The sequence below is a fragment of the Arvicanthis niloticus genome, chromosome 24, assembly GCF_011762505.2.
Source record: "Arvicanthis niloticus isolate mArvNil1 chromosome 24, mArvNil1.pat.X, whole genome shotgun sequence".
NCBI classification, from domain to species: Eukaryota; Metazoa; Chordata; class Mammalia; order Rodentia; family Muridae; genus Arvicanthis; species Arvicanthis niloticus.
This window is the reverse complement of record NC_133432.1, coordinates 25106860-25132452: the sequence shown is the minus strand read 5'-3', so window position 1 is coordinate 25132452 and position 25593 is coordinate 25106860. Positions and strand designations below refer to the sequence as shown.

Below are 25593 nucleotides of genomic sequence, written 5' to 3'. Positions count from 1 at the left end.
CCTCTGAAGCTGTAACCCCAGTTAAAGTCTTTCTTGTATAAGTTGCCTTTGGACATGTTTCCTTGCTCAACTGAGACCCATCCCATGGGCAAGCACCAATCCCTGACACTATTAATGGTACTCTGTTGTGCTTGCAGAGAGGAGCCTAGCATAACTGTCCTCTGAGAGGTTCCACCCAGCAGCTAACCAAAACAGATGCAGACAGCCACAGCTGAACATTAGATGGAGCTCAGGGAGTCTTGTGGGAGAGCAAGGAAAAGGATTGAGGGACCCAGAGGGGATAGGGACCCCACAAGAAGACCAACAGAGTCAACTAACCTGTACTCTTGGAGGCTTCTAGAGACTGGATGATCAACCAAAGAGCCTACATGGGCTGGACCTAGGCACCCTGCACACATGGAGCAGATGTGCAGCTTGGTCTTCATGTGGGTCTCCCAACAACTAGAACGGGGTCTTATCCTGACTCTGTTGTCAGCTTGTGGAGCCTGCTCCTTTAACTGGGCTGCCTTATGTGGCCTCAGTGAGAAAGGATGTACCTAGTCTTGCAATGACTTGAGGAGGCAGGGTGGGTTGATACCCAGGGGGCATTTCCCCCTTCTCAAAGGTAATGGGGAAGGAAACATGGTGGTGGGGAGGGAACACATGAGGAGGGGACTGAGAGGAGGAGGGGCTATGAGGAGGACATAAAGTAAATAAATAAATCAATGGGGGCAGGAAAGATGACTAGGTTGTCCTCGAACTCAAAATATCTGCTTGTCTCTGTATTCTGAGGTCTGGGATCCTTCCCAGTACTGGGCTGTGGTGGCACCTATCTTTCATGCCAGCACTCAGATGACAGAGGCGGGAGCATCTCCTAGTTTGATGGTAGCTTGGTGTACAAAGTCAGTTCCATGATAGGGCTACATACATAGACTCTGTCCCTAAACACAAAACAAAACAATGTGAGGAGTTCCCTTTTCTAACGAGGGGAGGGACAGTTAAGGACAGACAGCACCACAAAGAGAATCTTGTCCTATCTGGAATCCTCCATGTTGAACCTTGAGGTTCATTCCTTTGGCCAGAGAGGGGCATCCTGGCCAATTCATGCTTAGCCGATTCCTGGCAGTGAATCAAGAAGGGAAGCTGGGGCGAGACTCTGCCGTTTCTGCTGCCTGGTACCCTACTTAGACCAATTAAACAAGAGCAGAAAGGAACTTTCTTTCCCTTTAAATTATATTTAAATTAGTTTTTTATTAATGTCTAGGAGTGAGTGTATATGGTATTTGTGTGTGACTGTGGGTACCCATGTAGAGAGAAATGGGATTTCTTAGTATTAGATGGAAACTCTTGCTCAGAATTGAGGTTTTAAGGTGACTTTGCTGGGTCTGAGTTCAGAAGTCCTTACATCCTGATTTGGGGGTATACAGGACCCAAGTTCAATTCCCAGAACCCACATAAAAATATTGGATGTGGTAGTGCTTGCTGGTAAGCCCAAGTCAGTGAAGTGGAGACATGACGCCCTTCAAGGCTCAGTAGCCAGCTAGTCTAGCCTTACTAGTGAGCTCCAGCCTAATGCAATCCCCAACACGCAGGTGCACACACATACATGCATGCACACATGAACATGCATTCAAGAAGCATGCTCAGGTGCACACACACTCATTATAAATAAATAAATAAATAAAGAAAGAAAGAAAGAAAGAAAGAAAGAAAGAAAGAAAGGAAGGAAGGAAGGAAGAAAAAGAAACACTGAGCTCTAATCTGGGAAAGCATCAGAAACAGAAGCCCCTCCCTCTGCTCCACCCTCTGCCAGAGCAGCCTGGAAGCTCAGTCTGTTTCACCAGATAAAGTTCTGTGTCAACTGCTGTGGTCACACTTGCTGGAACTTGACATTTGACTACCTAGATCATCGTTGGTGACAGTTGCATCTCATACTTGCTCTGTGTCACTCTGCATCACAGGGGATAGGCTGGCCCCTGATACTTTAAAATTCTATCCTTGGCACTTGGAATCCTGCATCTCTAGAGCTGGACCCCGACTCTCTTCCTGGTCCTGCCATTATCAGACTCTGAGCCATGGTCTTAAAGAAACAAGATGCCATCAGCTACGTCATAACGACATTGGGTTGGCTGAGTACAATCATGAGCTGTGTGCTGCCTGTTTGGAGGGTGATACTTACAGATGATGAGACAAACCCAGATGCCAGCATTTGGGAGGGTCTGTGGCACATGTGCCAGGATCAGGGAAACGGCCAGATACAGTGTACTTGGTATGGTACCCGGATACTAGTAACACAGGACCTAAAGGTGTCTCGAGTCTTTATGGTCTTCTGCGCCATTGGAACCTGGCTGGGACTGCTGCTGTGCATGGTTGGGGGTGATTATATGTATGTGTGGAGAATATCCATTTGTAACATCAATCTTTTCAGTGGTTTCAATTTCAAAGTCTTGAATGTAGCCGGTGGCATGTTCCTTAGTGCTGGCCTTCTGATGCTGATACCCCTGTCCTGGGTAACACACAACATCATGCATGGCTTCTTCAACCCATTGTTGGGTGACTTGAAGAAGGCAGAGATGGGTGTTTCACTCTACCTGGCCTGGACCAGCTCTGTGCTGCTATTGTTGGGAGGCATCTTGCTCTGTGTCGACATCAAATTATTCAGTGACATCCCGGATTACAGTTCTTCAGAATCAAACAGCAATACCTCAGGTAGGTATCTCTCTACCTTTTGAGTTGCTTATTTCTAGACTGACCTCAGATCATCTTATGACCCTATTCTACAGATGTCTGATGGCCAACACACTCAATCTTGGAGTAGGAGAGAGTTCTGGAAAGCTTCCTCAAGAGGCCTCTCTCCAGGATCTAGAATCACCGAACTGGAGGGAGAAAAGGCAGTCTATGGACCTGCCCACAAGCTGTGCAGGGGACTCTGTGGATGCAGCTAGCTGAGTTGGCACCATGCTGAGGTTGGCTTCTTGGGGGTGAAGCTGCCCGTGTCACCTGTGATACTCTAAGGGACCCCAATAAAGTCATTGTTCCTTCAAGCTGGACTTGGATGGAGCTGGTTCTTTGGTCTCTGGTTGCTCTCTCAATATGGGGTGACTGGAAATAGAGAAAAAGGGAAACAGCGGACCCCAGAATAGTAATACCAGGGATTGCTGGTTGTTGGGGGAATTGTCAAGAAGAGACAGAGCCAGCCTGGTGTCATCCTGGCCCACTGTGACACCTTCCTGAAGGTCTTGTCACCAGGCTCAACTCTGAAATTACTGATAACCTTTCTCCTGGCACCTCTGCACTGGCTTGCAGAAGGTAATCGATGGTATTGATAACCAGCTGCTCCTGGCTGGCAGTCACTCGGGCAGCACATATGCCAGCTCACAGGAGACTCCAGCCTGGTCCCAAACATCAAGTATGTGTCTTATATGTATGTGTGCTTTGTCCACACGTGTGATGGTGAGAAAACATGTGTGGAAGCCAGAGTGAGGTGTCTTTGTCAATCCTTTCTCTGCCAGATCTTTGACAGAGATTCATTTAGTCACTGAATCTTTTTTTTTTTTTTTTTTTTTTTTTTTTTTTTTTTTTTTTGAGACAGGGTTTCTCTGTGTAGCACTCGATGTCCTGGAACTCACTCTGTAGACCAGGCTGGCCTCAAACTCAGAAATCCTCCTGCCTCTGCCTCCCAAGTGCTGGGATTATAGGCCTCCATCACCACTGTCCGGCCTCAGTCACTGAATCTTGAACTGATGGAATCATCTAGACTTGCTGGCCCTTCTACAAGATCCAGGGCCTCTTGTCTGTGCTTCCTCAGTGCTAGGATTGCAGGTGTGTGTCTCCAAATGTGGCCTTTTACATGGGTGTTGGGCTCTGAACTCAGGTCCCCAGGCTTATTCCCTTTCTTCAGAAGTTTTGAGCTGTATATGGGGGAGGAGGAGGGATTGGAAGAAGAGAAGGAGGAGGAGGAGGGTTGTATGTGTGTAAGGGTAGGGGTGGGTGTTCCTCATGTGGCTTGGTGACTCTTCTGAACCTAGATGTCTTTCTTATCCTTCTAGTTACTCTGAGCAAACACCTGACAAAAGGCACTTTAAGGAAGGGTTTATAGTGGGAGAGGTGGTGGCCCATGCCTTTAATCCCAGCACTAGGGAGACAGAAGCAGGCAGCTCTCTGGGTTCAAGGTAAGCCTGGTCTATAGAGTGAGTCCAGGACAGTCAGGACCACACAGACAAACTCTTTCGAAGAAGAAGAATGAGGAGGAGGAGGAGAAGGAGAAGGAGGAGGAGAAGGAGGAGGAAGAGGAGAAGGAGGAGGAGGAGGAGGAGGAGGAGGAGGAGGAAGAAGAAAAAGATGAGAAGGAGGAAGAGAAGCAGGAACAGGAGGAGGGGGAGAAAGAGGAGAGGAGGAAGGAGAGAGGATCTGATGATTTGTGGCCAGGGACTGAAGCTTCCCTCTCTGCCCTACCCTCTGCCAGAACCACATAGAAGATCAGTATCACTGGATCCCTGGGTCAACTTCTGTGACCACACTTGCCAACTCAGACTTTACACAGATACTGGTGTTAGTGGAGTCTCTGACTGGCTTTGACCTCACAGGGAAGGCTTTCTCAGCATCTGTCTAGAGGGCACCATCAGCTCTTAGAATCCAGCATCTCAGAGCTGATCTCCCAGCCACCCCTCACCCCCCCCCCCAGTTTCCCTGTCCTGTCTCCAATGGGCTCCAATGGGCTCCAATGAGCCATGGCTCCCCTGGAACTGTAGCCAGTCAGCATCTCTCTGCCCACACTGGGCTGGCTAATTGCTCCTGTGCGCTGCTTAGGTGGTTAGAGGTGAAACATTTGGAAGAGAAGATGTCTGTGTTTGGGAGGGCTTGTGGAAGATCTGAGAGGTTCAAGGGTGTGGCTGGATGCAGTGCAGGTGCATGCCTTCCAGACAGTGCTGCCTTAGATGCTCATGGCTCTCATGGTCCTCTGTGTCATTGTAACAGGTCATGGTCCTCTGCATGACTGTAACAGGTCATGGCCCTCTGTGTCATTGTAACAGGTCATGGCCCTCTGCATGGGTGTAACAGGCTCCAGTTTTCTTCTGTGGGGAACTTTGGACAAGTTCAGTGAGTGGAGGCAGAATGAGAAAATCAGGGTCAGGATCATTATGGAGTTGTTTAGCTGCTCTCTCGAGCCAGCCTGCTGGTTCTGGTACCCGTGTCCTGGACAATACACATCATCCATGGCTTCTCTGACCCACTATTGGTCCAATAACAGATGTGGGGGCTGTGGTGGTTTGAATATGCTTGGCCCAGGGGAGTGGCACTATAAGTGACACACTTCCTCCAACAAGGCCATGCCTCCTAATAGTGCCACTCCCTCTGGCCAAGCATTCAAACACATGAATGGGGGCCATTCCTATACAAACCACCACACATACATACTTTTAAACATAAGAGTTAAAAGAAAAGGGAGGATCTTGGGAAGAATCTAAGATAGAGCAGAGAGCATAAGCGTGAATGTGCTGCCCCGAGAGTCTACCTAGGTTTCTTTGCAGTAGACACAGAGACACATCTTGACACACAAGGTCAAGGCACAACGACCTTAGCTGGTCTTGACATGGAAACCAGAGATGGGTGACTCACTCTAAACCTGGACTGGACCAGCTTTTTTTCTGCTTCTGCTGGGAGGAGCCTTGTTGTGGTGCAAGTGTCCAACTAGCAAGGACCAGCCCAGTCCCTCTGAGGGCGTCATGAACATCCCTGCCTTGGAAAACACAAATGTATGAGGGAGGCCCCTCTCTGTTTTGGATTTGTTTATCTGTAGGCAGCTCTGGTCATCTTGTGACTTTATGTTTTATGTTTCCCTATAACTTAGGGGTCCCTTCCTCAGGCTCTATATTGGTAAAGCACTGCTGGGGATACAGGAGAGGGGAAACACTTCCGTGGAACTCCCCGGATGTAGCTGTCATGATCAGCAGTGTTCTGGTTGGATTCCCGGGGATACAGCTCTGGGTGTCCTAGGAACTTGTGGCCCCAATGAAGTTACTGGTCCCCTAACCTGGACTTGGATGGAGTCATCCTATGGTTACCATCTGGTTACCATCTGGGGTGACTATGATCAGACTGAAAGGAACAGAGCCGACACCCGGGATGTTAATGCCAGAGGGGCTGCCAGTTGGGGAATGGACAAGCAGGGACTGAGCCAGCCTGGTGCCAGCCTGGCCAGATCTTGAAACACTCCCGAAGGTCTGCATGTCACTGAGCTCAACTCTGAAGTTACTGATAGTCTGTGGCCCTGACACTTCTGCTGCTGGTCTGGAGAAGATAATCCTGGGTCTTGATAACCACCTGGCTGCCAGTTGCTCTGGTAAGCAATCACCTGTGTGGCCAGTCAACCGGCTGCAGGACCCAGCTGAGTGTTCCCTACAGAGTTTGGATTATCTGAGTGTGAGCCTGCACAGGTGTAGCATCTGAACTCAGGTCCTCAGGCTGTAGCAATGGCTACATCTGCCATCCTGTCACAGGCATGTGACCTGGAATTAGACTCCTCTGATGGGCTTCTGAAGGATTAGGAGGTGTGGCCTTGTTGGAGGAAGTGTGTCACTGGGGATGGGCTTTGGGGTTTCAAATGCCCAAGCCAGGGCCATGCTCTTTCCCCATGGGGATCAGGATGTACTTACTGATCTAACTTAATGCTCCTGCCATGATGGTAATGGACTAAGCCTCTGAAACTGTAAGCCAGCCCCAATAAAATGCATTCTTTCTTAAGAGTTGTCTTGGGCTGGTGTTTCTTCACAGCAAGAGGATGGTAATTAAGACAATGTGTGTCTGTATTTGTGTGTTGGTGTATGCATGATTGTCCAGGTACATAGGCAGGTGTGTGCACACTCATATGGAGTCCAGAGATCAACTTGTTTCTCTTCAGGTGCTAGGCATCTGGTTTTCTTTCTTTCTTTTTTCAGACAGGGCCTCATTATATCTCACTGGCCCTGGCCCACCTGGAACTTGCTATGTAGCCCTCCAGCCCCCAGTGCGTGTGTTTGATTGGGGATGGCTCATGTAATCTCAGACTTAGTTCCAGATTGGTGGAATTGTTTGGGAAGGATCAGGTGTGGCCTTGTTGGAGAAGATGTGTCCCTCTGGTGGGTTTTCTGCTTTGAGTGGACTGGCACCATTTGTAGTGTGCTCTTTCTGCTTCTCACTCCCTGATCAAGGTGTGAGGTCCCACGGTTCCTGCTACCATGTCTTTGCCCTGAAACCATCATGAAGTATAACCTCTGAAGCTGTAACCCCAGTTAAAGTCTTTCTTGTGTAAGTTGCCTTTGGACATGTTTCCTTGCTCAACTAGAGACCCATCCCATGGGCAAGCACCAATCCCTGACACTATTAATGGTACTCTGTTGTGCTTGCAGAGAGGAGCCTTGCATAATTGTCCTCTGAGAGGCTCCACCCAGCAGCTAACCAAACCAGATGCAGAGAGCCACAGCTAAATATTAGATGGAGCTCAGGGAATCTTGTGGGAGAGCAAGGAGAAGGATTGAGGGACCCAGAGAGGATAGGGACCCCACAAGAAGACCAACAGAGTCAACTAACCTGTACTCTTGGAGGCTTCTAGAGACTAGACCATCAACCAAAGAGCCTACATGGGCTGGACCTAGGCACCCTGCACACATGGAGCAGATGTGCAGCTTGGTCTTCATGTGGGTCTCCCAACAACTAGAACGGGGTCTTATCCTGACTCTGTTGTCAGCTTGTGGAGCCTGCTCCTCTAACTGGGCTGCCTTATGTGGCCTCAGTGAGAAAGGATGTACCTAGTCTTGCAATGACTTGAGGAGGAAGGGAGGGTTGATACCCAGGGGGCATTTCCCCCTTCTCAAAAGCGATGGGGAAGGAAACATGTGGGGAGGGAACACATGAGGAGGGGACTGAGAGGAGGAGGGGCTATGAGGAGGACATAAAGTAAATAAATAAATTAATGGGGGCAGGAATGACAACTAGGCTGTCCTCGAACTCAAAACCTCTGCTTGTCTCTGAGTTCTGAGGTCTGAGATCCTTCCCAGTACTAGGCTGTGGTGTCACCCATCTTTGACCCCAGAACTCAGAAGACAGAGGCAGGAGCATGTCCAAGTTTGATGCTAGCTTGGTGTACACAGTCAGTTCCATGATAGCCAGGGCTACACAGATAGACTCTGTCTCTAAACACAAAGCAAAACAATGAGGAGGAGTTCCCTTTTCTAATGAGGGATGGGAAAGTTAAGAAGGACAGACAGCACTACAAAGAGAATCTTGTTCTATCTGGAATCCTCCATGCTGAACCTTTAGGTTCATTCCTTTGGCCAGAGAGGGGCATCCTGGACAATTCATGCTTAGCCGATTCCTGGCAGTGAATCAAGAAGGGAAGCTGGGGCCAGACTCTGCCATTTCTGCTGCCTGGTACCCTACTTAGACCAATTAAACAAGAGCAGGAAGAAGCTTTTTTCCCTTTAAATTATATTTAAATTAATTTTTATTAATGTCTATGAGTGAGTGTATGTGGTATGTGTGTGTGACTGTGGGTACCCATGTAGAGAGAAAAGGGGAATTCTTAGTATTAGATGTAAACTCTTGCTCAGAATTGAGGTTTTAAGGTGACTTTGCTGAGTCTGGGTTAAGAAGTTCACAGATCCAGAGTTGGGGGTATAGATCAGAGGACCCAAGTCCAATTCCCAGAACCCACATAAAAATGTTGGATGAGGTAGTGTTTGCTGGTAAGTCCAAGTCAGTGAGGTGGAGACATGAGGCACTTCTAGGCTCAGTAGCCAGCCTGTCTAGCCTCACTAGTGAGCTCCAGGCTAATGCAACCCCAACACACAGGTGCACACACATACATGCATGCACACATGAACATGCATTTAACAAGCATGCTCAGGTGCACACGCACTCATTATAAAAGGAAGAAAGAAAAAGAAACACAGGGATCTAGTCTGGGGAAGCAGCAGAAACAGAAGCTCCTCCCTCTGCCCCACCCTCTGCCAGAGCAGCCTGGAAGCTCAGTCTGTTTCACCAGATAAAGTTCTGTGTCAACTGCTGTGGTCACACTTGCTGGAGCTTGCCATTTGACTACCAAGATCATCGTTGGTGACAGTGGCATCTCATACTTGCTCTGTGTCACTCTGCATGAGAGGGGATACGCTGGCCCCTGATACTTGAAAATTCCATCCTTGGCACTTGGAATCCTGCATGTCTAGAGCTGGACCCCTGACTCTCTTCCTGGTCCTGCCATTATCAGACTCTGAGCCATGGTCTTCAAGAAACAAGAGGCCATTAGCTTCATTGTGACAACGCTGAGTTGGCTCAGTGCCATCGTGAGCTGTGTGCTGCCTGTTTGGAGGGTGACACGAACCGATGATGAGACAAACCCAGATGCCGGCATTTGGGAGGGTCTGTGGCACATGTGCCAGGTTCAGGGAAACAATTGGATACAATGTACAGGGTATGATACCCGGAGACCAGTAGCACAGGACATAAAGGTGTCTCGAGTCTTAATGGTCCTCTGCGCCATTGGAACCTGGCTGGGATTGCTGCTGTGCATGGTTGGAGATGGTCGCATCAATATTTTGAAAAATTTAAGTCATGCAGCCATAGTCTTGAATGTAGCTGGTGGCATGTTCCTTAGTGCTGGCCTTCTGATGCTGATACCCCTGTCCTGGGTAACACACAACATCATGCATGGCTTCTTCAACCCATTGTTGGGTGACTCGAAGAAGGCAGAGATGGGAGTTTCACTCTACCTGGCCTGGACCAGCTTCGTGCTGCTATTGGTCGGAGGCTTCCTACTCTGTGTCGACATCAAATTATTCAGTGACCCCCCCGAAGACAAATCTTTGGGACCAAACAGCACTACCTCAGGTAGGTATCTCTCTACCTTTTGAGTTGCTTATTTCTAGACTGACCTCAGATCATCTTATGACCCTATTCTACAGATGTCTGATGGCCAACACACTCAATCTTGGAGTAGGTAGAATTCTGGAAAGCTTCCTCAAGAGGCCTCTCTCCAGGTTCTAGAATCACAAAACTGGAGGGAGAAAAGACAGGTCTGAGCAGGGGACTCTGTGGATGCAGCTCTCTGAGTCGGCACCATGCTGAGGTGGGCTTCTTGGTGGTGAAGCTGCCCGTGTCACCTGTGATACTCTAAGGGACCCCAATAAAGTCATTGTTCCTTCAAGCTGGACTTGGATGGAGCTGTTTCTTTGGTCTCTGGTTGTTCTCTCAATTTGGGTGACTGGAAATAGAGAAAAAGGGAAACAGCGGACCCCAGAATAGTAATACCAGGGCTTGCTGGTTGTTGGGGAATGGGCAAGAAGAGACAAAGCCAGCCTGGTGTCATCCTGGCCCTCCGTGACACCTTCCTGAAGGTCTTGTCACCAGGCTCAACTCTGAAATTACTGATAACCTTTCTCCTGGCACCTCTGCCACTGGCTTGCAGAAGGTAATCGCTGGTATTGATAACCACTTGCTCCTGGCTGACAGTCACTCGGGCAGCACATATGCCAGCTCACAGGAGAGTCCAGCCTGGTCCCAAACATCAAGTATGTGTCTTATATGTATGTGTGCTTTGTCCACGTGTGTGATGGTGAGAAAACATGTGTGGAGGCCAGAGTGAGGTGTCTTTGTCAATCCTTTCTCTGCCAGATTTCTGAGAGAGATTCAGTCACTGAATCTTGAACTGATGGAATCATCTAGACTTGCTGGCCCTTCTCCAAGCTCCAGGGCCTCTTGTCTGTGCTTCCTCAGTGCTAGGATTGCAGGTGTGGGCCTCCATGTGCGGCCTTTACATGGGTGTTGGGCTCTGAACTCAGGTCCCCAGGCTTATTCCCTTTCTTCAGAAGTTTTGAGCTATATGGTAAGGAGAATTGGGTGGTGGAGGAAGAGGTTGTACAGGAGGAGGAGGAGGAAGAGGAGGAGGGTTGCATGTGTGGAAGTGTAGGGGTGGGTGTTCCTCATGTGACTTGGTGACCCTTGTGAACATAGATGCCTTTCTTATCCTTCTAGTTGCTCTGAGCAGACACCTGACTAAAGGTTCTTTAAGGAAGGGTTTATAGTGGGGGAGGTGGTGGCCCATGCCTTTAATCCCAGCACTAGGGAGACAGAAGCAGGCAGCTCTCTGGGTTCAAGGTAAGCCTTCTTGGTTCAAGGTAAGCCTGGTCTGTAGAGTGAGTCCAGGACAGTCAGGGCCACACAGAGAAACTCTTTCAAGAAGAAGGAGGAGGAGGAGGAGGAGGAGGAGGAGGAGGAGGAGGAGGAGGAGGAAGAGGAGGAGAAAGAGGAAGAGAAGGAGGAACATGAGGAGGCGGAGAAAGAGGAGAGGAGGAAGGAGAGAGGATCTGATATGTGGCCAGGGACTGAAGCTTCCCTCTCTGCCCTTCCCTCTGCCAGAACCACATAGAAGATCAGTATCACTGGATCCCTGGGTCAACTTCTGTGACCACACTTGTCAACTCAGACTTTACACAGACTCTCGTGTTAGTGGAGTCTCTGACTGGCTTTGACCTCACAGGGAAGGCTTTCTCAGCATCTGTCTAGAGGGCACCATCAGCTCTTAGAATCTGGCATCTCAGGGAGCTGATCTCCTGGCCGCCCCTCACCCCCACCCAGTTTCCCTGTCCTGTCTCCAATGGGCTCTGAGCCATGGCTCCCCTGGAACTGTAGCTAGTCAGCATCTCTCTGGCCACACTGGGCTGGCTAATTGATCCTGTGCGCTGCTTGTGTAGTGAGAGGTGAAACATTTGGAAGACAAGATGTCCGTGTTTGGGAGGGCTTGTGGAAGATCTGAGAGGTTCAAGGGTGTGGCTGGATGCAGTGCAGGTGCATGCCTTCCAGACAGTGCTGCCATAGGATGCTCATGGCTCTCATGGTCCTCTGCATCATTGTAACAGGTCATGGTCCTCTGCATCATTGTAACAGGTCATGGTCCTCTGCATGGGTGTAACAGGTCATGGCCCTCTGCATCTTTGTAACAGGTCATGGCCCTCTGCATAGGTGTAACAGGCTCCAGTTTTCTTCTGTGAGGAACTGGGGACAAATTCAGCGAGTGGAGGCAGAATTAAAGAATCAGGGTCAAGATTGTGATGGGGTGGTTTAGCTGTTCCTGGGAGCCAGCCTGCTGCCGCTGGATTCCTGGACAATACACATCATGCATGGCTTCTCTGACCCACTATTGGTCCAATAACAGATGTGGGGGCTGTGGTGGTTCGAATATGCTTGGCCCAGGGGAGTGGCACTACTAGTGACACATTTCCTCCAACAAGGCCATGCCTCTTAATAGTGCCACTCCCTCTGGGCCAAGCATTCAAACACACAAATGGGGACCATTCCTATACAAACTACCACACATATGTACTTTTAAACACAAGAGTTAAGAGGAAATGGAGGATCTTGGGAAGAAACTAAGATACAGCAGCGAGCATGAGCATGAATGTGCTGCCCCAAGAGTCTACCTAGGTTTCTTTGCAGTAGACACAGAAACACCTACACCATTCTGGTGGCTCATGAGTTACATCTTCCAGCTGCTCAGAAATGTCCCTCCTCTATTCAGCTTACTGAGACTATAGAATGGCTCTGGAGGGTCCTCAAGTTGGATAGCAATCTGAGAAAGCCCCTGTGAATGCACAAAGCAGTGGTTAGGATGCGGTGTTTGCTCTAAATGGAATCTCTTGTTAGATTCTTCAAAAACTGCAGGCTTGCATGTGGAAAAGGAGAAAGGCCTTAAAGCTGGAGTAAACTGTATCTGAATTCCAGATACTCAGCAGGTGAAGGGATTCTTTCCCTTTCACCACAATTTTCCCTTTAAAAATAATTTCTTTATTCATTTGTTTATCTAGTGTATAATTAAAAAAACCCTTGATTGTGAAGTTCCTTTAAACAGTTTAGAATGTTTTAAAGTTTATTTCAATGTGTATTGTGTGCAGGCCATAGGGGTCTGTTCTCCCCTGTGCCTTGGGGATTTGAACTTAGTACATCAAGGTTGGTGGCAAGCTTCTTGGTTCACTGAGCCATCTCACCAGCACAAAGCAAGACAAAGGCTGGCCTAGAATTTGTGATCCTCCTGCTTCTATCTCTTTAGCATAGCCTGCCAGCTTACCTCGCTGCACCATGCCTGGCTTAAAATTCTTCAGTTGTGGAGCCAAGGAGCTGGCTACCTGAGTAGACATCACTAAAAGATTACAGGAACTCATCCGGTGGCGTCCAGCAACAATGTGGAGCCATGCCTCTGTAGTTGCTGTATTGGACACTTGGGCTTGTTCTTAGAACAGTTCCAAAGTCACCAGGCTTTGTGGCTCCAAGCTGCAGGTCCATTTTAGACTCTGTCTTAGAGTTTCTGGTGTTTTGACAAAACACCATGACCAAACTCTAGGAGAAAAAGAGTTTCTGTGGTAGTCTGAATAGATAAAGCCCCCATAGACGCATGTGTTTGAATGCTTGGCTCAGAGGGAGGGGCACTATTAGGACTCGTGGTCTTATTGGAGGAAGTGCGTCACCTGGGGGCGGGCTTTAAGGTTTCATATGCTCAAGCCATGCCCAGTGTTGCACACAGTAACTTCTATTGCTTGCCGATCAAAATGTAGAACTCTTAGTTCCTTCTCCAGCATCATGTGTCCCTGCACATTGCCATGCTTCCCGCCAGGACGCTAATGGACTAAACCTCTGAAACTGTAAGCCAGTCCCAATGAAATGCTTTTCTTTTATAAGAGTTGCCATGGTCATGGTGTCTCTTCACACACATGGAAACCCTAAGGCAGTTTATTTCAGTTTACAGCTTATAGTCCATCATCCAGGGCAATTAGGGCAGGAACTCAAGACAGGGACCTGGAAGCAGGAGCTGATGCAGAGGCCATGGAGAAATACTTGTGTATTGGCTTGCTCTTATGGTGTGCTCAGCCTGTTTTGTTACAGCAGGAGGACCAGCCCAGAGGTGGCACCGCCCACAGTGAGCTGGGCCCTCCCACATCAGCAGAGAGCCAGACTGGGCCTGTCACAGGTTTTTGAAACTTCAGAGTCTATCCTAAGTGACACGCCCACTCCAACAAAGCCACCTCTCCTCATCCTTCCCGAACAGTTCCGTTCCGGTGTGAGCATTTTTCCCAATTGAGGTTCCCTCTTCCCAAAGACAACTCGAGCTTGTGTCAAGTTGACACGAAATGGGCCAGCATGAACCCTGAGTGAGTTATATGTTGAACAGTCTGATTTGGAGGTTACAGGATCAGTTCCAGAAGAAGCTGGGTAGGGGACATGTTGAACTGCTTTTATCCGGACCAGGCAGTCATTGTGGACAGGGCTGTTCCAGAGCAGAGTAGGGAGGAGGCAGTGAAGAGAGGGAATCTTGGTGCAGGCTGGTGTTGGCATGGTGGGCATTGAGACAGGCATCCTTCCTCTGGCTTGTCTTCTCTTGCCTGCTTCCTGATCTGTTTCCCCTCTGCCTGGGTCTCTTTCCCTCCGTCCCCCACTGACTTTTCGTCTCACCCTCTGGGTGGTCTCATGTTGCCCAGGCTGACCTCAGACTCACTGCGTAGTCAGTGATGACTTTGAACTCTCTGTCCTCTGTCTCTTGAGTGTGTGCAGGAATTACAAACTTTGCCACAACATCTGGTTTATACAGGCCCAAGGACCAAAGCCCAGAGCTTTGTGCAGGCTAGGCAATCATTTTACTGAGTCACACCCTTAGTCTAAATTTTAACCTTTCCTCCCCCCTCTCCCTTTCCCTCTCTCTCACTCTCTCTCACACACACATTCCTCCCTATTCCTCCCTTCCTTCCTCCCTCCCCCTCTTTCCCTTTCTCCCTCCCTCCTCCTTCCCTTCTTCCTTCCTCCCTCCTCTCTCCCTTCTTTCCTTCCTTCCATCTTTTCTTCCCTTCTTGTACTAGTGACTAAACTGAGACCTGCATATGCCAGGCAGGTGCTCTAACACTAAGCTATCTTTGAAAATAAATTTTGATGGGGAGGCCAAGTGAGATGCCTTATGGGTAACATCAGCTCCACAAAGGCGTCCTCTGTGGACCCCTGAGCACTCTCTTTCTGACCACATAAATGGACTCTGGTGGTTTGGAGGAGAATGGTCCCCATAAGCTAAGAGGTTTCAGTGGTCGGTTCCCAGTTAGTGGAACTGTTTGGGAAGGATTAGGAGAGGTGGCCTTGTCGGAGCGGGCGTGTCACTTGAGATGGACTCTGAAGTTTCAAAAGCCTGTGGCCGGCCCAGTGTGACTCTCTGTCTGCTGCCTGCAGGTCAGACATAACTCTAGCACCATGCCTGCTTACCACCCACCATACTCCCTGGTATGATGGTTAATACAGTAATCCTCTGAAACTATAAGCAAACCCCTAATTAAAAGCTTTCTGGCATAAGCTGCCTTGGTCATGGCATCTCTTCAAGCAATAGAACAGTAACTAAGACATATCCTAATAAATAAAAATTTAAAAAAAAGATATTAACAGGATGTTCAGGGCAGCCCAGTCTGGCTGGGAACTCACCAATCCCCTTGCCGCAGCCTCTTGGGGGCTGGTATCACAGGTATACACCATCACATTCGGCTAAGTCTTTAATATATTTACCATATACATTGCATGTCCAGAACGATATACATAGTATTTCATAGCGATTTCGGAAACACACACACACACACACACACACACACACACACACACACACACTTATTTGGTTATTTTATTTGTTTACATTTCAAATGTTGTCTCCCTTCCCGGTTCCCTCTCTGCAAGCCCCCTATTCCATCCCCCTCCCCTTTGCCTCTATAAGGGTGCTCCACACCCCTCAATTCCCATCTCATCACTCCAGCACTCCCTTACACTGGGGTATCAAGCCTCCACAGGACCAAGGGCCTCTCCTCCCATTGACACCCGACAAGGCCATCCTCGGCTTCATATGTAGCTGGAGCCATAGGTCCCCTCCATGTGTACTCTTTGGTTGCTGGTTTGGTCTCTGGGAGCTCTAGGTAGTCAGGTTAGTTGATATTGTTGCTGTTCCTATGGGGTTGCAAACCCCTTCAACTCCTTCAGTCCTTCCCCTAACTCTTCCATTGGGGTCCCTGGGCTCAGTCCAATGGTTGGCTGTGAGTATCTGCATCTGTATTGGTCAGGTTTTGGCAGAGCCTCTCAGAGTACAGCCACACCAGGCTCCTGTCAGCAAGCACTTCTTGGCATTAACAATAGTGTTGGGGTTTGGTGTCTGCAGATAGGATGGATCCCTAGGTGGGGCAGGCTCTGGATGGCCTTTCCTTCAGTCTCTGCTCCATTTTTTTGTCCCTGTATTTTCTGTGAGCCTAGGTGTGTCAGAATTCGTGGGGGTCAAGCTGTCTCTGGGCGTGATTGGGCTGGGGAGCAGGGTCCACGCCTGGGTACAGATGCAAACCAGAAGGATTGTATCCCCGGCTGGGTGGGAGTTCCTGTGTCCCCTGGGCCTGGGAAACATATATTAAAGCTGTCATGCTACAGATAGCTCCCTGGAGCTTTCTCTTTTCCCTTAACCTTCTTTTCCAGACCCCATCAGCCCATACAGATTCCATTTATTCCAGCCAACCTTGAGTCATCCCTCCAAGGAGTTTCCAACTTTATTTATCCATCTCTTTACTGATGGGAAGACTAGTCTGCAGTTCTGCACTCACCTTTATTCATGAGTAGATGTTTCAGTAAGCATTCCTTTTGCCGATGGGAGTTGTGAAGTAGGATCAGTAGAAATTAGAGCATTAAGTGGTAGGTTGAGTCTTCTGTCCCCCTCACTGGAGGATTCTAGGCAGGGGCTCTACCACTGAGCCACACCCCCAGACCCTCACTGGGGGATTCTGGGCAGGGGCTCTACCACTGAGCCACGCCCCCAGACCCTCACTGGGGGATTCTAGGCAGGGGCTCTACCACTGAGCCACACCCCCAGCCACTCACTGAGGGATTCTAGGCAGGGGCTCTACCACTGAGCCACGCCCCCAGCCCCTCACTGGGTGATTCTCAGCAGGGGCTCTACCACTGAGCCACGCCCCCAGACCCTCACTGGGGGATTCTAGGCAGGGGCTCTACCACTGAGCCACGCCCCCAGACCCTCACTGGGGGATTCTAGGCAAGGGCTCTACCACTGAGCCAAACATTCAGCTTTCCATCTATTTCTAGTTTATTTCTAGTTTTCGCTGCCCATGGGCAGCTGTGCAGGATCACTTCCTGTATGGATCTTTGAGATCTTGCATCAGGCTCTGGGCTCTGCATGAATTCCTATTTGCCCCATAAAGTCACTGGTGCATGATGTACCCCTGACTCTTTCGTTTTTGCCAAGGAAGGGGAGATAGCATCTCAGAGTGTCTTTGATTCACGTTTCCCCCTGGTTACTAATGAGACTGGACTATCTGCACAAACCTCATGGTTCTTTTGGTTCCTTTTGTTGTTAATTGCCTTTGTTTCCACGCTTCATCAGGTCCTTAGATTAAAAAAAAAGTTAAGCCTTTCTTTTTCTTTCTTTCTTTCTTTCTTTCTTTCTTTCTTTCTTTCTTTCTCTCTTTCCTTCCTTCCTTCCTTCCTTCCTTCCTTCCTTCCTTCCTTCCTTCCTTTCTTTGTCCCTCCTCCCCCTTTCTTCTCCTCCTTCCCCTTCCCCTCCCTCCTTTCTTTTCATCTTTCTTCTTTCTTCCTGTGTTGTGGGTGTACCCATGACAAGGGTCTCGCCTGTGGAAGTCAGAAGACACCTTGGGGCAGTAGTTTCTGTTTTCTACCATGTGGGTTCTGGGGGTGGAGCTAAAGTGATCAGGGTTGGTGTTAAGTACTTTAACCTCCACCTCTGGTCCTTTTCTTTTCTTTTCTTTTCTTTTCTTTTCTTTTCTTTTCTTTTCTTTTTTCCTTGTTGGGAGTGGAACTCAGTACTTCACCACCTCCAAATTTCAGCAGTTGGTTCTCTCCTTATACTGTGTGTGTATCCGGTCTGGGATCAAACGCAAGTCAATAGTCTTGACAGCAAGTACTTTACCTACTGGCCTGTTATTTGATTCTTTCTTTCTTTCTTTCTTTCTTTCTTTCTTTCTTTCTTTCTTTCTTTCTTTCTTTCTTTCTGAGACAGGGTCTCTCTCTTCCTCTGCCTCTCCGACTCTGCCTCCCCCTCTCCCCCTCTCCCCCTCTCCCCCTCTCCCCCTCTCCCCCTCTCCCCCTCTCCCCCTCTCCCCCTCTCCCCCTCTCCCCATCTCCCCCTCTCCTTCTCCTCTCCTCCTCTCTTTCCCCCTCTCCCCCTCTCTCTCCCCCTCTCTCTCCCTCTCCCCCCTCTCCCCCTCTCCCCTCTCCCCCTCTCCCCCTCTCCCCCTCTCCCCCTCTCCCCCTCTCCCCCTCTCCCCCTCTCCCCCTCTCCCCCTCCCCCCTCTCCCCTCTCCCCCTCTCCCCCTCCCCCCCTCCCCCCCTCTCCCCCCCTCTCCCCCCCTCTCTCTTTTTTTTTTTCTCAAGACAGGGTTTCTCTGCATAGCCCTGGCTGTCCTGGAACTCACTATGTAGACCAGGCTGGCCGCGAACCCAAAGTTGCCTCGTGCCTCCCAAGTGTTGGTATTCGTATGCAAACTTGTATTTTTTTCTTGCTAAAAATGGCTCTTTCCAAGCCACATAAATTTAAAAAAAAATCACTTAAAAAAAACCTTGAACTAGCAGGACGCGGGGCAGAAGACTCAGAAGTTAGCCTCGGATACACAGGGAAATGGAGGCCAGGAGGGGAGCACAGCTTGCAAAGCCCTGTCTTCAGTTCCCAGTTCTGCACATACAATGAGAGGATTGAGTAAAGGGAAGACTCTGAGTCTCATTATCTCGGGGTGGGTCCCTTCTTGTAACCCAGGCACTGACAGGAAACGCACCAGGAGTTCTCGCAGGTGCCTCAAGGAGGTTGTTACCAGGAAGTTGGCCTTGCAAAAATGAGAAACTTTCTCATGCCTGCCAAGCGCCCTGCTCGGCCCTGTGGTGTCTTCTGCCCCCACGCGACCGCATCGCGGCACTGCATCCGCTCGAAGCTCTTAGGTCTTGTTCTGGCGGTGCTTCTCCAGGGAGGAAAGCGAAATGGCGCCCCCTGGCGTGGTGCAAGGCGGTATACACTGATATCTTCATCCCTGGTCCTCTGACTGGAGAAACTCCAAGACTTCACACTCTAGCCTGAAACTAATGGGGAGAGAGAAGGAACAGGGCGGGAGGCCTGGGGATGAGGACGGAGGGGTCTCAGTTGAGGAAGTTAAACTGGGGTTCCTCCTACGGCAAATCTACTACCCTCAGGGTCCGACCTGGAAGGTAAGGCCATACAGATTCCATCTCCTCCTCATTCCGTCCCTCCTTCGTTTCGTCTTTTTTTCTCCACATCCCTAGCTCCCTACCTTTCCACCCCCCAATTTTTGGCAGGTAAACTAAGCTGATTCTGAAGTGGGTTCTGAGGTTTTTCCCGGAGTAGATATAGAATTGATCTTAGGGAATCAGCCATTGGTCTGTGAGGAACTTGTAGCCAGACTTGAGCTCAGAGGAGCAGGTTAAGGGGATCTATGGAAAAAGGTAGTGTTTCATGTGGGTCCCCATGGCAACTGGACCCCCACCCTGTGGCATCTGTGAGGTCACCCTGCCTCTCCTGGCTGGAGGAATGGATGGAGGCCAGACATGGAGGCCGCTCCCCGGGTCAGATCCAGCCTTCTCAGAATTCTGCTGCAGGTTGGGAGGCTCTCTGCGCTGGTAAGCATGGCACAGGGAGGGGACCTATAGAGATTCAGCCATTTCCAGTCACCAGGGAATAAACAGCAAACTCCTGAAAGCCCCATCTCCAAAGTAGTGTGGCATGGCTATCAGCAGTCTTTCTTCCTTCCCCTCCCCTCCCCCTTCTTTCTTTCCTCTCTTCCCCACATACGTGTGTGTGTGTGTGTGTGTGTGTGTGTGTGTGTGTTTGAGATAAGGTCCTATTATGTAGCCCTGGTGTCCTGGTACTTACGTATAGACCAGGCTGACCTTGAACTCATAGAGATCTGCCTGCCTCAACCTCCCCTGTGCTGAGACTAAAGACTTACATTATTATACCTGGTCCTTCCTTTTTTCCCTTAAAAAATTATATTCTCTCTCTCTCTCTCTCTCTCTCTCTCTCTCTCTCTCTCTCTCTCTCTGTGTGTGCGTTTGTGTGTGTTGGGAGCCAGTTCTCAACTTCCACTATGCGGGTCCTGGGGATCGAACCCCAGGTCGTTAGGCTTGGCAGCAAGCTCCTTTACCTGCTGAGGCATCTCATTGGCTTACTGTCCCTTTCCTTTCCCCTTCCCTTCCCCTTCTCCTTCTCTGCCTCCTCCCTTTCTTTCTCTCTTCTTTCTAGTGTGTTTGTGTGTGGTTGTGGGTATGATGTATGTACATGTGTGCAAATGCCTGTGTGTGCACATGGAAGCCAGAGGAGGCCCCCCCCCTTATTTCTTTGATCCCTGTAACTTGGAGCTGATACATTTGTTTATTAATTTTATTTTGTCTAGCAGCTTTGCAAGTCCCAGAGATCCTCCTGTCTTCAACAATACCTTCAGTACTGGGGTTGCATGCATGCACTGGGCCATGTGTGCACTGGGCCATGCGTGCACTGGGCCATACATGCACTGGATCATACATGCACTGGATCATACATGCACTGGATCATACATGCACTGGGCCATACATGCACTGGATCATACATGCACTGGATCATACATGCACTGGATCATACATGCACTGGATCATACATGCACTGGGCCATACATGCAGTGGGCCATACATGCACTGGGCCATACATGCACTAGATCATACATGCACTGGATCATACATGCAGTGGGCCATACATGCACTGGGCCATACATGCACTGGATCATACATGCACTGGATCATACATGCACTGGATCATACATGCACTGGGCCATACATGCACTGGATCATACATGCACTGGATCATACATGCACTGGATCATACATGCACTGGGCCATGTGTGCACTGGGCCATACATGCACTGGATCATACATGCACTGGATCATACATGCACTGGATCATACATGCACTGGATCATACATGCACTGGGCCATGTGTGCACTGGGCCATGCCTGCTCTGTCTTATTATGTGGGTGCTGAGACCACAACTCTGCTCTAATCCTTATGCTTCAGCAGCAAACACTCTATTCTCCTCCTCTTCCTCCTCCTCCTCCTCTTCCTCCTCTTCCTCCTCTTCCTCCTCTTCCTCCTCTTCCTCCTCTTCCTCCTCTTCCTCCTCTTCTTCCTCTTCCTCTTCTTTCTCCTCTTCCTCCTCTTCACCTCCCCTGCTATCTTACTATGTGGTCCAGGTTGGCCTCAAACTCACAATGTAGCCCAGGCTAGTTCCAAAACTCACTGTATAGCCCAGGCTGGCCTTGAACTCCTGACTCTGTGCAGCAGCAGGCATGAGTCCCATGCCTGGCTTCCTATCCTGGTCCTTCAGAACCCACAGTTTTTAGACCCCGTAGTCCCATGGATATAGGGTATTAGGGGGTCGGCCCAGGTTGATCATCTCTGTTACCTATGGGCTGGAGGCTTCTCTACCAGAGCGGATGCTCTTCATTGAGAAATTCCCAATTACAACCTTACCCTCCCACACACCATTAATCCCACTTCCTGGTGAATAGAAGACACCCTGGAACAACCTGCCACTCAGATGAGAGACCTGGAAATCTCCCGTCTCTCCTCCTGCACCTCTCACAGTAGGTCGCTGATTAAAGCTGCCACCCCTCTCCCATGTCTACGTCTCTCTGTCCCTGATGATACCTTTATGCCCAGCTTCCCCCATGGTTCTATGCAAGCCCAGGTATTTGGGGGAAGTCAGCCAGCCCTGTGTTCGAATCCCACAGAGTTACTTAGAGGGGAGGTCATCGCTACTTATTAGTTTTAATTTTTTGTTAACCATTATTGTTGTGTGTGGTGGGTGATTGCTTGTCATAGCACCTGTGTGGAAGTCAGAGGATGATTTAGGGGAGTTGGTTCTCTCCTCTCCCCTTTCCATGGGTTCTGGGATCAAACTGGGGTCACCAGGCTTGTGGGGAAAGAGCTTGAACCAGTGAACAGTCTGTTTGTTCTTTTATTTAGTTTCATGTAGATTAAACTAGTTTTGAACTTTCTATGTAGACAGAGGACCTTGAACACCAGATCCTTCTGCTCCTACCTCCAGACTGCTGAGATTACAGGCATGCACCACCTCTCCTGGTTTTAGGGAGAGCTGGGATTTGAACCCAGGGTTTCGTGCATGTTAGGAAGCACACCACAGCTGAGTTCCATCCCCATGCTTAAAGGTCCCTCTTACAGGGCTGCAGAGATGGCTCAGGGATTAAGCATTGACTGTTCTTTCAGAGGTCCTGAGTTCAATTCCCAGCAACCACAAGGTGGCTCACAACCATCTGTAATGGGATCTGATCTGTGACATCATGCTCACATACATTTTTTTTAAAAAGTCACTCTTTAAAAAAAAATCTTGGGAGGTAGAAGCAGGCACATCTCTGAGTTCAGGGCCAGCCTGGTCTATAGATCGAGTTCTGGGACAGCCAGGGCTACACAGAGGGGAAAAAATGATTATAGGCAGGGCATGGTGGCATATGCCTTTAATTTTAGCACTCAAGAGGTAAAGGCAGGAGGATCTCTGTGAGTTCAAGGCCAGCCTTGTCTACACAGTGATCTCCAGAACAGTCAGGATTACCTTGAGAGACCATGTCTCGAAAGAAACCAAAATCAAATAAATGAACGAATGAATGAGAGACTAGTGCATCACAAGTAAACTGAGACTTAGCTCCCAATGACCGGGCAGCCCATGTCTCTAAAGCACTGGTTGGGTTCCACCCCAGGTTGGTGACACTGGTGTCCTCATCTTCCTACAGCTGATCCAGAACCGCGCTCACTTGTACCGCCTTCTGCTCCTGAAGATGGCCATCTTTCAGCACTGGGTGTTGGGGCTGGCCCAGGAAGCCCGAGGGTCCGGCAGTGACCAGGCCCGCCTGCTTCCAGAAGTCATCATAACCCGTGCTCTGGGCTTGGTCCTTCGAGCTGGACTGGCCTTGCTGTGGTTCCCCATGTGGCTGCTGCTCTGGGGACCCAGGCTGGCGTACAGAGTCGGGCTGTGCTGTACCCACACTGTGAGGCTGGCCTTGGGGCACCTCTGTGCCTGTGAGCTTCTGTGTCTGTCTCCAGCCACCCTCAGGGACCTGTTTCTCTCCTGCCTGCATAGCCTCATGCTGGTGGCTTTGCTGATGATGCTTCTAACCTGGAAGCTGGTGCAGAAAGCCCATCACTTTAGTCTGGGCTGGCTGTCCAGCCAGGTGAGTGACAGGGATGCAGGCTGGGGATGCTGATGAGTCTGGGGGACTCTGGGTGTCGCCACAGCTGGTCAGTACTGGCCATGGGAAGTTCCTGGGGACCACTCTCTCTCTCTGTCTCTCTCAAATTATTCTTATTTTCAAAGTGTACCCCCCCCCATGTGTGTGTGTGCGCGCAGGTGTTCTCAGAAGTCAGGAGAGGGCATCAGACCCTCTGGATCTGGAGCTACAGGCAGTAGTGAGCTTGTACCTACATTACCTAATGTGGGTAATAAAGACCAAACTAGAATCCTCTATGAGAGCAGTACTTGCTCTTAGCCACAAACCCATCTCTATGGCCCTGTACATTACTTTTAACTTTTTTTTTTTTTTTTCAGACAGGGTCTCTCTAGGAAGCCTTGGCTTTCCCAGAACTCGATCTGTAGACCAGGCTGACCTTGAACTCTTTTTTTTTTTTTTTTGACAGGGTTTCTCTGTGTAGCCCTGGCTGTCCTGGAACTCACTCTGTAGACCAGGCTAGCCTTGAACTCAGAAATCCGCCTGCCTCTGCCTCCCAAGTGCTGGGATTAAAGGCATGCGCCACCACTGCCCGGCTGGCCTTGAACTCTTAAAGCTCTGCCTGCCTCTGCCTCTCAAGTGCTGGGAATCGAAGGTGTGCACCACCACCACCAGGCTCATAGAGTGTTACTTAAATGAATTTGCATGTTGCACACAAGTGGGTGCCAGAGAACGATGGGGTTTGTTTCTTTTCTTCCACCATATGGGGGCTGGGGCTCAAACTCGGCTTGCCTGAGCCATCCGTCCAGTCCTTACCAACGCTATTGCCTGCTGGGACTCTCCTGCAGAAGTCTGTGATGCTGGAAGCCCTGGCCCTGCTGAGGCGCCTCTACCTGTGGGTGGAGCACAGGACCACAATCACTTCCTGGAACCTGGCCTATCTTGTCACTTGGATAACCTGCCTTGCTTTTCACCTGCTTCAGGCTGCCTTTGAACACACAGCCCAACTAGCCCAGGCCCAAGAGGCCAAATCCCAGGAGCCCTCAGGGCCCTCACCTGAGTTCTTAGTTCCAGAATCCTCCACCACTGAGTCTGGACCCCTCCCACCCCAGCCTGAATCCCCCAGAGAATAAATGTGTCCCTACCTGCACTTCGGACTCCCCATCTTTATCTCGATGGACTGGGAGGCTATTCTGTGGCATCTGTGTACCCGTGCTTATGATCACACAGGGGTGAAATCCCAGGCTCAGGCACTTCTGGGAAGGAAATCACATTCCTCAAGTGCCTCTCAGGTGTCACTCATCAAGTGCCTCAGACACTTTACATCGTTTGGTCCGTCTCCTAGCAACCTTAGCATCTGGCTTGATTGTCATTTTCCACACAAGAAAACTGGGCCTTGGAGATCAGACATTTCCAAGGTCATGGAATGTTTCAGAATTGGCTCAGGTTTCCAGATGGCTTTGTTTCCCAGACTGCTGAGTTTAAATCTATGTCCCTGGTTCTTAGCTCTCCAGGGATTTAAAGGGAGCTGGGCAGTTAGAGACTCTGGCCTCTTGGGGGTGCCAGGACCTCACAGTTTAGAGATGTAGACAAAACTTTGGAGTAGCTCTCCTAAAGTCTGAAAGTCACTTATCCACTTGCCCACACATAGGAATGGGTCTACATGCTCACCATTGAATGTACACACCCCTAATTATCTAGAGGACCCCCTCTCCTCCCTCCCTTTCTGCCTTTCCCTCTCTTCTATCTGTCCTTCCCTTTCTCCTCCCTCCCCCTTTCTCTCCCTCCTTCCCTCAGCCCCCTCCCTCCCTCCCTCCCTCCCTCCCTCCCTCCATCCCTCCATCCACTCAAAATTCATTCATTTATCCATCCTTCCAAACATCTCAAATTCATCCCTCTATCCTTCTGTCCATCCAAAACTTCAGCCACCCACTCACCATCCACAATCCACCATCCATCAACCCATCCACCCCCAAATTCACTCTTCCATCCCTTCACCCCAATTCATCTCTTCACCCCCAGATGCATCTACCCATCCTGCCCTTCACTCTTTCACAGATCCAGATCCATTAGTTTGTTCTTTTCTATTTCCAAAAAAATGTCACATCACAGACTATCAGTCTCCTCCAGCATGAGAAGATTTATCCAGTCTCCTCAGCCTCTCACTGGCAAAGGCAGGCTCCTTCAGACACGGGCTAGCCCAGGCTCTGGCCCTGGCCTTAGGTGAGTGATGCTTATGAGGAAAGAGGAGGGGCTGGGTTTCCAAGAGTCAGCCTTACCTCTCACCCCTTTCCCTGGCTCAAGACCTGGCATCCATGTGCCTGTGGGGAGGTTCAGAGAACC

General features: G+C 49.7%; 2 protein-coding genes and 1 pseudogene across 4 annotated transcripts; all 3 read left to right on the top strand.

Moving 5' to 3' along the window:
* Positions 1 to 1723: 1723 nt before the first annotated feature.
* Positions 1724 to 3023, top strand: LOC143437877 (claudin-13-like). The gene is made up of 2 exons (XM_076923134.1): positions 1724 to 2688; positions 2763 to 3023. The coding sequence occupies exons 1-2, from the start codon at positions 2055 to 2057 to the stop codon at positions 2768 to 2770; spliced, it is 642 nt and encodes a 213-aa protein (XP_076779249.1). The 5' UTR covers positions 1724 to 2054; the 3' UTR covers positions 2771 to 3023.
* A 108-nt stretch (positions 3024 to 3131) lies between these two features.
* Positions 3132 to 24521, top strand: Tmem270 (transmembrane protein 270). 3 transcript variants are annotated; one of them, XM_076923131.1, is made up of 3 exons: positions 3132 to 3388; positions 22819 to 23256; positions 24099 to 24521. In XM_076923131.1, the coding sequence occupies exons 1-3, from the start codon at positions 3296 to 3298 to the stop codon at positions 24381 to 24383; spliced, it is 816 nt and encodes a 271-aa protein (XP_076779246.1). In that variant the 5' UTR covers positions 3132 to 3295; the 3' UTR covers positions 24384 to 24521. The 3 variants fall into 3 exon arrangements, with proteins under 3 accessions (XP_076779246.1, XP_076779248.1, XP_076779247.1); XM_076923133.1 differs by lacking the exon at positions 3132 to 3388 and adding an exon at positions 10426 to 10523 and having other exon boundaries at positions 24099 to 24516; XM_076923132.1 differs by lacking the exon at positions 3132 to 3388 and adding an exon at positions 19557 to 19659 and having other exon boundaries at positions 24099 to 24520.
* Positions 9018 to 10136, top strand: LOC143437878 (claudin-13 pseudogene; annotated as a pseudogene).
* Positions 24522 to 25593: the final 1072 nt, after the last annotated feature.

What these genes read in the sequence shown, in the direction of transcription:
- LOC143437877 (XM_076923134.1), top strand. Translation starts at nt 2,055, where the DNA reads ATGGTCTTAAAGAAACAAGATGCCATCAGCTACGTCATAACGACATTG.
- Tmem270 (XM_076923131.1), top strand. Translation starts at nt 3,296, where the DNA reads ATGGTATTGATAACCAGCTGCTCCTGGCTGGCAGTCACTCGGGCAGCA. An exon ending in AGCCTGGTCCCAAACATCAA is followed by an intron (nt 3,389 to 22,818) that starts GTATGTGTCTTA and finishes ATCTTCCTACAG; the next exon opens with CTGATCCAGAACCGCGCTCA. An exon ending in TGGGCTGGCTGTCCAGCCAG is followed by an intron (nt 23,257 to 24,098) that starts GTGAGTGACAGG and finishes ACTCTCCTGCAG; the next exon opens with AAGTCTGTGATGCTGGAAGC.